Source organism: Alosa pseudoharengus, unplaced genomic scaffold (assembly GCF_046254945.1).
Source record: "Alosa pseudoharengus isolate Yale_2024_CS ecotype anadromous, Long Island Sound unplaced genomic scaffold, YU_APseudo_1.1 YU_APseudo_1.1_scf_11, whole genome shotgun sequence".
Classification (NCBI taxonomy): Eukaryota; Metazoa; Chordata; class Actinopteri; order Clupeiformes; family Clupeidae; genus Alosa; species Alosa pseudoharengus.
Window position 1 is genome coordinate 25,028,013 of NW_027468576.1, and position 14,172 is coordinate 25,042,184.

Consider the following 14,172-nt stretch of genomic DNA (forward strand, 5'->3'; position numbering starts at 1 on the left):
CATGCCTCTTCAGTCAGCCCTTGCCTCAGGTGTTCAACCCCCAGGCAAGAGGGGCATACTGTGTGGCCATCCTCTGGCTCGAGGGGGGCCCGACAGCCGGCACAGGACGAGTGCATGTCCAGCAAAGTGCCCTATGTAGCTAGGCGGGAGAACACCAGGCTGATCAATAGATAAAGCTGTAGCCACCGGCGAGTGCACCCTGGCTCTGACAGCTGTAAACAATAACAATCTCTGCAAAGATGTTTAACTTAAACAATATATAAATTATGTTGGCTTTGTCCCTTCACTGGAGCGAATATCACGCTGCCAAACATATATACACACAACTTAATTTAAATGGCGCACTTTGCCACGACTCGCCTGTAACAGGCAACTGAGAAAAGAAAACAATGTCTACGGCGAGAAACACCGTCGGCGACACCCGTTGACTGCAGCGAAACAAATCACCAACAAGTCGTAATAAACGTATAACTTACCTTAATTGAACCGGAGAGCTAGCCATTGAAAACCTCCGCCCGCGAGTCCGCGGCGAGAAACACCGCCTCGCAGAACTCAACGCTCCCCGAGCGAGGCCACTCAGACGCGAAGCAAGGTATCAACGAATGGCTTTACCGGTTTGAAGAATTATAATGTAGACTAACGTAGTCTCTAAGAGGGTGAACCAGTTTGTCACAGCTCCAACCTCTGTGGGTAGCGAAACTTCAGCGTGTTAGTCCAACAACTGCAATCCTGCGTCAATCGCGAGAAGATTCAAGAGGTCACTTCCTGGGTCGACCTCTCTTTTGTGCTGGCGCACATCGATGACGTCACCCAGGTCACAGGTGACTTTGTTGTTACTAATACTCGACCTGCACGTTCGTGTGATGAATATCCATGTGCTGAAAGCACCGCCTCTGGCGGTCAGGAGAAACTAAATAGAATCGAAAATTGCATCGAATCGAGGATTTGGAGAATCGTGACACCCCTATACACTCTTAAAACGAATGTGTTGAAAACAACACAGCTTGCGTTATTTTTAACACATATCTGTGTCCAGATAGGGACAACACAGTTTGTGTTGTTTCCTTATTTTATTAGCTATACAAAATGTGCTGAAAATAACACAACTTGCGTTGAAAAAAACATAACTTGTGTTGTTTTTTGACACATCTCTTTGTCCAGATAGGGACAACACATTTGTTTGAAGAGTGTATAAGTCTCCTACAGTTTTACTTTATTCACTCTGGTGTAGCAGATAGCTAGGTATGAATGTCAGTAAAAGTTGAACAACTTTGACTAAAATACTCATGATGACATTTAAAGATTGTTTGAAGAAATGCCTCACTGAAGGCTGTGCATTGTACTCAAATAGGCTACAGCTCCCCTTGGGGATCAATAAAGTATCTATCTATCTAGCTTGTCCTCTACCTGCTCTGGTGCTGTGAAACTGCCAAAGTCTAACGGAGAGTCCTGCTACTTTTGACTAGTTGAGGGTACAGTAGCTGTGGCTGAATCCAGGCTAGAGAGTGTATGTCATATCCTCTAGTTCCCCTCCACATCCTGTGTTTGCTATATCACGACCACATGCTGTCCTTCACCACAGGCGCCCGGACGACTGGACATTGTCAGCAGGCGGCAGTGGCACCATCTATGGCTGGGGCCACAACCACCGGGGGCAGCTGGGGGGCATCGAGGGGGCCAAGGTGAAGGTGCCCACGCCCACTGAGGCGCTGGCCACCCTGCGGCCCGTGCAGCTCATCGGGGGCGAGCAGACCCTGTTCGCCGTCACCGCCGACGGCAAGGTGGGCAGAGAGATAACATTGGCACAACGCACAGAGATACAGAGAGAGGGAACGTACACGTGTATGAATATGAATATATGTGCGCATGGCACGTCATTTATCATTGAAGAGGAAACTTTTGATGTGCTAGTGCATATTTTGCATGAGGACACACTACTGACTTTAGATACCTGTAGGAAGGCGACATTGTTTCTGCCTGTCAGCGCACTGTGAGGAAGTGTGTGTGTGTGTGTGTGTGTGTGTGTGTGTGTGGGTATTTGTGACAATGTCAAATCTCTTTCATAACTCGTGTCCCCTTATGCAACAGGTTGCTCTGCAGACTGATAGTTTTACAATTATAATGAAGATGCTTCTAATCTGACAGACTGTAAAGGCTGACATTCTGACTTCATGACTAGGAGTATATAGTATTTGTGCATATGTAAAAGTGTGTGTATGTCTGTGCACTTGTGTGTGTGTGTGTGTGTATGTCTATGCACTTGTGTGAGTGTGTGTGTGTGCTGCATGTGAGTTGTTTGTTAAGTCTCCCCCCCCATCCTGATGAACCCCTCCACGTGTTCCCCCTCAGCTCTACGCCACGGGCTACGGTGCGGGCGGTCGCCTGGGCATCGGGGGCACCGAGTCGGTCTCCACGCCCACCCTGCTGGAGTCCATCCAGCACGTCTTCATCCGCAAGGTGGCCGTCAACTCCGGCGGCAAGCACTGCCTGGCGCTCTCCTCTGAGGGAGAGGTGTACTCCTGGGGCGAGGCCGAGGACGGCAAGCTAGGCCACGGCAACAGGAGGTGGGCAAACGACCAATTAATTACTCTGGGGTAGACAGAGGGGGCAGTTCTTACCTAAGAGCAGGACGTTTACATGGTCATCTGGGTGGGCAAACGACCAATTAATTACTCTGGGGTAGACAGAGGGGGCAGTTCTTACCTAAGAGCAGGACGCTTACATGGTCATCTGGGTGGTAGTGCCAAGGATCTGACAAGGAAACGGAACAAGATAAATTAGGCCAGAGGTTCTCAACCTTTCTGGAGCTTAAGGCACACCAAAGGTCAAACCAAAATGCCAAGGCACACCAACTTGTGGTTACTGACGATGATGAATGTCACACACATTATTATAGGCTATAACAGCCGGGTGTTCATTGTCATATGGTGTTCCTGAGATGAGCACAAAAGGCAAGTTAATGTTTGACAATGTAAGACTCACATGTTTAGAAGTGCCTTATCGTAGTCAATGCAAGCTATGCAGATGATCCGCCCCCAATGGAAACACATGGAACTTGCGGCAAACCCTCCTTGCGTGGCTAAATGCATTGGCATTTGCGTGGGTGTCATAGACTGAATAAGCCCACTGGGATATTCTTATCGGGTTTGCATGTACTGTATACGTTGACTGGATGTTGCAATACCTCTGGTAGCCTGCAGGTGGCACCCTTGCCGGTACTGTTCAAGTGGATGTGATTTGCAAATAATTTTTTCTGGCCATGAATGAAGAAAGGGGTGTGATGAGAAAATTATTTCTCCGTCGCGTTCACCTTACATCTCCCTTTTTCCTTCTTTTCTCCTTTAACTCCCTTATACCCAATATACTCATCCCTTACATCTTTGTCTCTCTCTCTCTCTCCCTCCCATTTTCTTTCTCTCTCCCCCCTCCCATTCTCTCTCTCTCTCCCTCTTTGTCTCTCTCCTCCTCCTCCCATTCTCTCTCTCTTGTAGTCCATGTGACCGTCCGCGTGTGATTGAGTCTCTGCGTGGGGTGGAGGTGGTGGACATCGCGGCTGGAGGGGCCCACAGCGCCTGCATCACGGCCAGCGGAGAGCTCTACACCTGGGGCAAGGGCCGCTATGGACGCCTGGGCCACGGAGACAGCGAGGACCAGCTCAAACCCAAACTGGTGTGTGTGTGTGTGTGTGTGGGACGGAGGGTGGGGTGGGGTGGGTGTATGTGAGAAGGCATCGCATTTCTCCTTGCTTGTCCTTTTTGTCATTGTTGATCATGTATGTATGAGAAAGCACACACACACACACACACACACACACACACACACACACACACACACACACACACACACACACACACTGAACTTATATGGGTAGGCTAGACTTATATGCACTTCTTGTCTGTGTGTGTGAGAGAGTGCAGGTGTCTTCACTTAGTCCCTGTAGCCTTGTTAGCAGGGAGGAGGTTGTGGCATTTGCTGCCTGTGCCATGGCCTTTTCACTTCAACTGCCTCTGGGAAGTGGAAGAACAGGGACCTTGACTCACAGACACAGACACACACACAGACTCCCACTCTCACATAGACACCGGCTCACACACACACACACACACACACACACACACACACACACAGACTCACACTCTCACATAGACACAATGGCACATGCATAGACACACACTGACACCTGCATACACACACACACACACACACACACACACACACACACACACATACACACAAACAAAACTCCTTTGTAGATCAGTAGTCTCAGCAGAGAACTTAGGGAGATATGTAGGTCAGCTTTGACACCACAGCATTAGTATCAGTGTGTGTTTTTGTAGTCAGCTTGTTGGACTATTAAATATGTAGATATTTATCGCATGTGTGTTTTTTTCGTGTCTGTCCATCTGTCTGCCTGTGTGTGTGTGTGTGTGTAGGTGGATGCGCTGCAGGGCCACCGGGTGATTGACGTGGCTTGTGGCAGTGGGGATGCCCAGACGCTGTGCCTGACCGACGATGACATGGTGTGGTCCTGGGGAGACGGGGACTACGGCAAACTGGGTCGGGGGGGCAGCGACGGCTGCAAGGTGCCCATGAAGGTAAGGGAATCTGTCTGTGTGTGTGTGTGTGTGTGTGTGTGTGTGTGTGTGTGTCTCTTCTCATCTGTGAGGATGGAAAGGGCAGTCTGTCTGTCAGGTCAGGGAAGATCAAGTGTCCTCTCCTCTCCTCTTCATCTTTTCTTCTTATTGCCTCATTAATGCTCTCCCGATCTTTCATCTTGCTGTTCTCTTTTTATTATGTGGAAAGGGCCTTATGTGCCCCTTCTCTTTTTTCTCTCTGTCATCCCTCTTTCATCACTACCATTCTCCCCTTGGCCATTTGTCATGTTCTCTCTCTCTCTCTCTCTCTCTGTTGTTCTCACTCTGTCTTTGTCTGTTTATCTCTCCCTCTCTCTTGCATTTATTCTATGTGTCAATCTCTCTCTCTCTCTCTCTCTCTCTGTTGTTCTCACTCTGTCTTTGTCTGTTTATCTCTCCCTCTCTCTTGCATTTATTCTATGTGTCAATCTCTCTCTCTCTCTCTCTCTCTCTCTCTCTCTCTCTCTCAGATTGACTCTCTGACAGGACTTGGAGTGACGAAGGTGGAATGTGGCTCTCAGTTCTCCGTGGCTCTGACCAAATCTGGAGCCGTCTACACCTGGTGAGTGCTCACCTCACCTCGACCCCCCGACATGCCACCCCCTCTGAGTTTTCCCTTTCTGCAGCTGCTACATCTGTCTTTGGCAGCTCGCCCTGATCTCTTGCTGTGTGTGTGTGTCTGTCTGTGTGTGTTTGTCTGTCTGTCTGTGTGTCTGTGTGTGTTTGTGTCTACAGGGGAAAAGGCGACTACCACAGGCTGGGCCACGGCTCAGACGATCACGTCCGGCGACCGCGACAGGTCCAGGGCTTGCAGGGCAGAAAGGTCATCGCCATAGCAACCGGCTCCCTCCACTGCGTCTGTTGCACTGAGGACGGTAAGACCTTTCAGAGCTCCTCACCCAAAATGAAACCTCAACCGACTCAAGGCTCCTCTTGCCTTCTGCTGCATTTAAACATTCCATTGGCCAAGTTTTATATATAGTTTTATATATATATATATATTTATTTATATAGCAGAACTTGAGAGTGATGTGATGAGGTTGCGGTTTGTGTCTGTCCAGGAGAGGTGTACACATGGGGGGACAATGATGAGGGTCAGCTGGGTGACGGCACCACCAACGCCATCCAGAGGCCGCGGCTGGTCGCTGCGCTGCAGGGCAAGAAGATCAACAGGGTAGCCTGTGGCTCTGCCCACACTCTGGCCTGGTCCACCAGCAAACCCACCAACGCCGGCAAACTACCTGCACAGGTAAGGCCAGTCATTTAACGATGAGGCTACCTGCACAGGTAAAGCCAGTCATTTAACAATGAGACTACCTGCACAGGTAAAGCCAGTCGTATACAGACAAAACTACCTGCAAAGTTAAGGCCCAGACTAGGGGTCAAGAAGAGAGCATTTCAGTGATGCATGGATAAATCCCTTTAGTCAAATTCATTGCATGTGTGTGTGTTTGTGTCTGTTTCTGTGTTCTTATGTATGTATTTATTTATTTATTTGTTTGTTTGTTTGTTAATTTATTTCTGTTTCTGTGTGTGTGTGTGTACAGATCCCCATGGAGTACAACCACCTGCAGGAGATCCCCATCATGGCGCTGCGTAACCGCCTGCTACTGCTACACCACATCTCTGAGCTCTTCTGCCCCTGCATCCCCATGTTCGACCTGGAGGGACGGCTCGGACAGACCATACACGGGCCCTCAGTTGGCTTCGACACGCTCAGGGGTATCCTCATCTCACAGGGCAAGGTCAGGACTCACACACACACACACACACACACACACACACACACACACACACACACACACACACACACACACACATACACATACCTCTTCAGAGAGACATGCACACTTTTCTCTCACTTTTCACGCATGCACACACACATGCAGACACACACTCATAGACCCTTCCGCAGACTCAGACTCTCTTACACACACACACACACACACACACACACACAGGCAGACATTAGGGCTGCACGATATATCTAAAATCTATCGTTATCGTGATATCAACGCTTGCGATGGACATACCGCAAAGATTACTTAATTTTCGATAAATTTCGATACATTTTCTGTGCCGTGCGCATTCAATACAGTCTATGGTGTATTCACATTCTCAATGTCAACATATGTAACCAAACCGATGCTGTCATGCTGCCCTAGAAGCCCGTCCCCTACCAGTTTAGGTGTGTGGTGTTTTAGGTGTTGAGGCGGGAGCTAAGTCGTGATGGCTGAAGATAGTGAGTCGAGAGAGGTAGGCTACTCTTGGGTGAAGAGGAATTGGTGACTAAAAGGAAAAGCACGTCTGTTATATGGGAATATTTTGGTTTTATGAAGGATGCCGTGTTACAAACACAGCGTCAAATGCTTCCTTCTCCACTGTGTTAAAATAAACAATTTTGTGTTAAAATAAACAATTTCTTTCGTTATCATTATATCAGAAGATATCTGTCTTTCACTGTAAGGCTTGTATTTCATGATTTGCATGTAGCAAAAGCCCCAGACAGCAGCAGAGAGGTAATCAGGATTCGTTTGTAAAAGTTGTTTAGCCTACTTCTTAGCCTGGACTGTGCGATTGCAGCCCAATTACTTTCACTTTCCGCTGCCCTCGTAGTCGGCATGCCGGTAGCCTAATAACATGGGATGCGCAGCGCATAAGGTTACAGACTGAGATGACCGCCGCGATATAGCTTAAGTAGCTTTTTTGCTAGGCCCATCGAAGGCTGGCAATGTGGAATATTCCGCTGGTTGGTGCACAAGTGTTCAGATTGGCTGTCTATCCGTCTTTTACGAAGATTTTCTTGGAGCAGATCTTCCACACAACTTCGATAGCCTAGTCAGTAGGTCTCTTAGCTGTCCACTTTCATCAGGCCAAATAGCCTAGGCTACATAATATTTTAATAGTTAATAGTTTATGTAGAAAATTATACATTTATTTCTGTAATTATACATTTATCCACCCCCCCCCCCCCCAACCCTACAGTCTATGCTAGCAGCAAGCAGAATGGAGAAAAACATTAAATATACTGCTCAAAAAAATTAAGGGAACACTTCAATCATATACTGGATCGGTACTCTGACACTGTTTGGTTCTGAGCACAAGTAAAACTTTTGAGGCGAGTGTTTTATTTTGCAAGAACTGTCAGACATTCTGTGAATGTAGTTTGAGAATGGAGAAAAGGTGGAAGGTTTCAAAAAATGTGTTTTTGAACAATTGTGGAAAACACAGTGAAAAACAGTGTTCCCTTAATTTTTTTGAGCAGTATATTTAAATATTAAGTTATGTCGTTATCGCAGTACTCAATAATGTTATCGCATATCGCATGTTTTCTTAATATCGTGCAGCCCTAGCAGACATACTCTTACACCCTGAGCGGAACACACTAAACTACCTTGACCCCCCTGGTCTGGATAGGGTTCTCTGACCTCCCAGTCTGTTGTCCTCTGTTAACATCTCTCTGTCTGTGTCTCTGTGTCGTAGGAGGCCGCCTTCCGGAAGGTGGTGCAGGCAACCATGGTACGAGACCGACAACATGGGCCAGTGGTGGAGCTCAACAGGATACAGGTAGATATATACACACACACACACACACACACACACACACACACACACACACACACACACATTCACACACTCTCAACGAACACACTAGAACACAGTAGAAATAACAATAATGTGAAATAACATATTCAATATATGATTTACAGATATGTCTACTCGCATATGAAAATTCACTGACACACACAACACTCACAAACAAATATGCTTGCTCACATCCTGCACACACATGAGCAAACATACACACACAAAAGCACACACAGACACAAATGGAGCGCTCTTGAAGACTGTAATAGTAGGCTGTGTGTGTGTGTGTGTGTGTGTGTGTGTGTGTGTGTGTGTGTGTGTGTTGCGCCTGAGGCTGAGGCTCCACTGCTCATTGTTATTTTGAGAGCACGTGGAAGCAGATGCCAGATTGCCTGTGTCTCATCTGATAGCCACAGCACTCATCCACCAGACTCTCTCTCTCTCTCTCTCTCTCTCTCTCTCTCTCTCTCTCTCTCTCTCTCTCTCTCTCTCTTTTCTTTCTCTGTCTCTCCGCATCTGTGTGTCTGTATGTCTGGCTTGGCCGTACCGTAGCCGAGGGGGCCTGAGTGTCTGTCTGCAGCGCGTCTGCTTTCTTCCACGCCACGTCGGTGTGGATGAGCGTCTCACTCCTCTGCTGCGCTGCGCTGCAGCGGGCGGCTAGCAGGGGGTCCCGCTAATCCTCAGACCCCCCACCCCCCAGAGACGCATCTGTTCTCAGGCCAGCTGTGGGGCCCTGGAGGAACGGAGCGGGGGAAGAGTGTGTGTGTGTGTGTGTGGTTATGTGTGTGTGTGTGTGTGTGTGTGCGTGTGTGTGGTTGTGTGTGTGTGTGGATGGATGGATGGATGGCTGGATGTGTATCTTCTCTTTGTGAGTGTGCCATCATGGCTGAGTGCTCCCACTCATTGGCTCTACATACACGCTGTACCCAGTGGCATATGATGGGGAATGTGAAACCAGAACCGTACACTCTTGTCTGTATTTGTTGTGTCTTTCTCAGTCTCATGTTCTCTCTCTCTCTCTCTCTCTCTCCCTTCCTCTCCCTCCCTCCCTCTCTCTCTCTTTCCCTCCCTCCCTCCTTTCTCTCTCCTCTACCACTCTCTCAATCTCTGCCTCTCATTTTCACTTCCTCTTCCTCCCCCGTCTTTCTCGCTTTTTCTCTCTCTTTGATTTTTTTTTCTGTCTATCCTTTTAACACTCTCCCTTCTCTGCCTTTCACTCTCTCGCTTCACCCCCCCACCTCCCTTTCTCCATTATTTCCTCCATCCTATCTGCAATTTCTTTCTCTCCCTCGTACTCCCTCCCTCTCTTCCTCTCTCACTCATTCTCTCCCTTCTCTCTTTCCTCCCTCTCTCTCTCATACTCCCTCCCACTCTTCCTCTATCTATCCCTCATTCTCTCTCCTCCTTCCCTCCCTCTCTCCCCCACACTCTCTCTCTCTCCCCCCCCTCTCAGGTGAAGCGCTCTCGCAGTAAAGGCGGTCTGGCGGGTCCAGACGGCACCAAGTCCGTGTTTGGTCAGATGTGCGCTAAGATGAGCTCCTTCAGCCCCGACAGCCTGCTGCTGCCACATCGCGTCTGGAAGGTCAAGTTCGTAGGTGGGTCTCTCTCTCCACCCCCATCACTGGCACCATGGGTGCCACTCAAAGTGATTGGCATCATTACACGTAATGGCTACAATCAGTATGACCCCCCCTCTGTGCCAGATAAATGGCCCACCCTGTCCTTATGATCTTCCTATTACCCAAATTTAAGCTTGCCCCGCTCTCTTGCGTTCAAAGACTGCTTGATTTGGCATCTAAGATGAACAAACACTGCTCCTACATGCTTCACTGTTTTGATTGCATAGCTAATACAGACCACTGCCAAGCAACAGCCCTAGCGCTAGCCAAACACAGGCTAAATTGGCTGTAATGTTATCTACTATGCCTGTGATTGTAACCGTCGGCACTGTGTGTGTGTGTGTGTGTATGTGTGTGTGTGTGTAGGTGAGTCTGTGGACGACTGCGGTGGCGGCTACAGTGAGTCCATCGCGGAGATGTGTGAGGAACTGCAGAACGGCCTGACGCCCCTGCTCATCGTCACGCCCAACGGTCGGGACGAGTCCGGTGCCAACCGCGACTGCTTCCTGCTCAACCCCGTTGCCAAGTCCCCCTTGCACATGAACATGTTCCGCTTCCTTGGTGAGCTGAGGAGCACACACACACACACACACACACACACTCACACTCACACACACACACACACACACACACACACACACACACACACACACACACACACACACACACACACACACACACACACACACACACACACACACACACACACACTCACACTCACACTCACACTCACACACACGCTGGAAGATGATGGGCGCTACAAGGTTAACTGTTTTGTAGAGCACTTGAGCACTTTGTCTGCAGAGTTGTGCGCATTTACACACACATATACTTACCATCCAAAATGCAAAGGGTTTTACTCTACATGACATTTGTTTGATTTAGATATTTAAGATCTTCACTCCCAAGGAATCTCCAATACTTTCAGTTTGGGCTGGCACCTTGCTCTAGCAGGAACACCTGTTTTAAATTAAGTACCGTATATATTTGATTTACTGTGTGTGTGTGCGTGTCTCGCAGGTGTGTTGCTTGGGATTGCCATCCGCACAGGCAGTCCTCTCAGTCTGTACCTGGCTGAGCCCGTCTGGAAGCAGCTGGCTGGGATGAACCTGACCATCGCTGACCTCAGTGAGGTAAGGACCTCTAAACACATATAAAACCAGTCTGGATGGACCTCTAAACACATATAAAACCAGTCTGGATGGATTACGCCGGCCCATTGTCCCACTCTCCCTCGACCTGTCCATGAATGCATATATATATATGTAGATTAAGAGCACAACTTGCCATGCCGCACCCCTTCAATCACGTGCGGGGTCTGTAACATTCCAAGCCATGTTTTAAGAAGCTCTTATTGAGGAATTAACATCTGAAACAGACGCTAATGTTTCCGTACATCTGGCTCTGGCCATCAGTCCTAGGAACAGGTTCCCTGTAGGGCTTGAACAAATATGAACTCCAGGGAGTGTGTTAAAGTGCTGTACAACCAAGCACTAGTTGGTATCCCAAGCCATTCAAATGCCATTATACAATTTATTTTACATAAAGAGAAATTCCACACTCTTCCATTCCTGGATAAGGATTAGGGGCCAGGCTAAGATGTAGGTTTTTGCCTTCTCTCAGAAATACATTTCTTCTTCTTTCTGGAGAAAAGGGAATTAAGAGTCTTTGTAGTTTAGGATTATGTAACTATCCAAGTCGGGTGATCTCTTATATAAAATCCTATAGACATACTACACATAGCATACTTTACATCGTCCCGTGGCTGCACGCCCCTCTATAGGTCACGTCCAGTGACCTGACCTTTTCTTTGTAGTACTTTTTAAGTAGCTTTAAGGAGGAGACTGTAACATGAGGCAGTTATGTTTATAATCTCAGCCCAGTTCCCTCTGTAGATTGACTCTTAAATTCAGATATAAATTAGTTTCTGCTACTGTGAGTGAATAGCGTCCATCACAGCTATCGCTCTAAATTCTTTATACAAAGAGATGACCGTATTATATCAGGGTAAATCTCCCATTTTGCTCCCTGATAAAGGCTTGATGCTAAAATACATTAGTTGTTTTAATGGTTTAAAATGTGTGTGTGTGTGTGTGTGTGTGTGTGTGTGTGTGTGTGTGTGTGTGTGTGTGTGTGTGTGTGTGTGTGTGTGTGTGTGTGTGTGTGTGTGTGTGTGTTGCCTGTCGCCTGTCTGACCCTGGCTTAGCTACACTCCTGCGTTCACGCTCCAATCATGAGTTGCTCAAACGTGTGCTGTGACGGAGGTTAACGGTGGAGGATGTCTGCTGCTTACAGAGTGCCTGTTGTTCTCCCGCTCTCGCCCAAAGTCATCAGAAAGGTTACTGAGGAAGTGGAGCGAGCACAAGACACTACCGAGGGAGAGCAGCAGGGCTTTCTTTCAGTCTCTCTCACAAGCGCGCACACACACACACACATTCAAATGGGTTCTTTGATGATATGTGAGCGTCATACTGGGAAAACCAAATTTTACCAGAAACACTCACTGGTAACACTCTCACCCTCTATTAATACAGTTGCGTTCTTGTAGAACCTCAAGGATACAACAATTAAAAAGCGTGGGAATTTGGAAACTTGGGCCTAAAATAACTTATACACACATGCGCGCACACACACACACACACACACACACACACACACACACACACACACACACACACAAATTCAAATGGGTTCTTTGATGATATGTTACCGTCATAGTGGGCGAACCAAATTTGACCAGAAACACTCCCTTGCAAAGCACTCTCCCTCTCTAGTAAAACAATTGCTGTCTCGTAGAACCTTAAGGATACAAAGATTAAAAAGCATGGGAATTTGGAAACTAAAATTACTTCTAGCCTATATCTATGTACACACACACACACACACACACACACACACACACACACACACCAACACAGAGCCCAGATTTGACATGGTTAAGTGTGGGTTTCCAGCCATCCTACTGTATGTGTGTGCATATGTGTTCTCCTCACTCTCAAGTGGCTCCCTCTCTCCCGTCCCACAGGTGGATAAGGACTTCATCCCGGGACTGATGTACATCCGGGACAACGAGGCGTCGGCGGAGGAGTTTGAGGCCATGCCTCTGCCCTTCACTGTACCCAACGCCTGCGGTCAGGAGGTGCAGCTCAGCTCCAAGCACTCGCACATCAGCCTGGAGAACCGCGCTGAGTATGTGCGCCTCGCAATCAACTACAGGTGAGGCGCTCGCGCAAACACACACACACACACACACACACACACACACACACACACACACACACACATACACACAGTGACCCTTTTATCCCAAGCTACAATCAATAGTAGACTTTAGATTAGGTGCTCCTTTCCACACGCACACACACACGCACACACAGCTTATGTTCTCCTTACCATAAACTACAGGTAAAGACATACATATGCACACACACATAACCACTGGCTAGTCCCGACTGTAAGACAGATGAGAGGACATTCATGAGCTCCGTGTGTGTGTGTGTGTGTGTGTGTGTGTGTGTGTGTGTGTGTGTGTGTGTGTGTGTGTGTGTGTGTGTGTGTGTGTGTGTGTGTGTGTGTGTGTGTGTGTGTGTGTGTGTGTGTGTGTGTGTGTGTGTGTGTGTGTGTGTGTGTGTGTGTGTGTGTGTGTGTGTGTGTGTGTGTGTGTGTGTGTGCACTGATGTTTGGTGCCTATCTGGGAGTGGAGTGCATGGGACTGGAGTAGTGTAGAGTGGCTGAAAGTGAGCTCCTGGGTTATTATTAGCCTCTGAGGGTCATTACGGCTGCTGTTTAACACACAGCATGTTCAGGGCTGAGCATTGAGGGTCTGTGGAGATTGAGGGTGTTTTTTTCGGTGCGATCTATTCATTTCATTTCAGGAGCTGGATGTGGAAGAGAGGTTCTGTGACCGTGTCTGTCTTTATGTCTGTGTGTACTGTCAGTCACTCTGTCAGTGATTGAGTGTGTGCGTATCTGTGTTGAAGGGTTCTGTGTTTTTACAAGAGTGAAAGTGTCAGTAAACAGTGTGTGTGTGTGTGTGTGTGTGTGTGTGTGTGTGTGTGTGTGTGTGTGTGTGTGTGTGTGTGTGTGTGTGTGTGTGTGTGTGAGAGAACTGCTATTTTTGTATAAAGAGGATGCATGGTTTTATGTCTGTCGTTAGAGACAGCTTCTGTGTGTGAATGTGATCATTTGTGTGCCAACATCACTTTGGTTGTATGTGTGATTTATTTGTGCTACCTAGACTGTCACACCTTTTGAACGTGTATCTGTGTGTGTGTTTGTGTCTCTGATGGCCTTGTGTGTTTGTGTGTGTGTCTGTCTCTGACTGTCGTGCC

The 14,172-nt window shown here is 47.9% G+C and overlaps 1 protein-coding gene across 10 annotated transcripts in view; it reads left to right on the forward strand.

Annotated features, from left to right (window-relative positions):
- Nucleotides 1-14,172, forward strand: part of herc2 (HECT and RLD domain containing E3 ubiquitin protein ligase 2) — an 86,994-nt gene that overhangs the window by 70,492 nt on the left and 2,330 nt on the right. For all 10 annotated transcript variants that reach the window (XM_076278563.1, XM_076278569.1, XM_076278568.1 and 7 more), the window contains 13 exons: nt 1,583-1,781; nt 2,350-2,564; nt 3,492-3,669; nt 4,434-4,595; nt 5,105-5,196; nt 5,370-5,509; nt 5,696-5,883; nt 6,182-6,379; nt 8,118-8,201; nt 9,676-9,817; nt 10,208-10,402; nt 10,862-10,974; nt 12,867-13,057. In XM_076278563.1, coding sequence (XP_076134678.1) covers nt 1,583-1,781; nt 2,350-2,564; nt 3,492-3,669; nt 4,434-4,595; nt 5,105-5,196; nt 5,370-5,509; nt 5,696-5,883; nt 6,182-6,379; nt 8,118-8,201; nt 9,676-9,817; nt 10,208-10,402; nt 10,862-10,974; nt 12,867-13,057 — 2,097 coding nt within the window. The remainder of the gene's footprint in view (nt 1-1,582; nt 1,782-2,349; nt 2,565-3,491; nt 3,670-4,433; nt 4,596-5,104; nt 5,197-5,369; nt 5,510-5,695; nt 5,884-6,181; nt 6,380-8,117; nt 8,202-9,675; nt 9,818-10,207; nt 10,403-10,861; nt 10,975-12,866; nt 13,058-14,172) is intronic.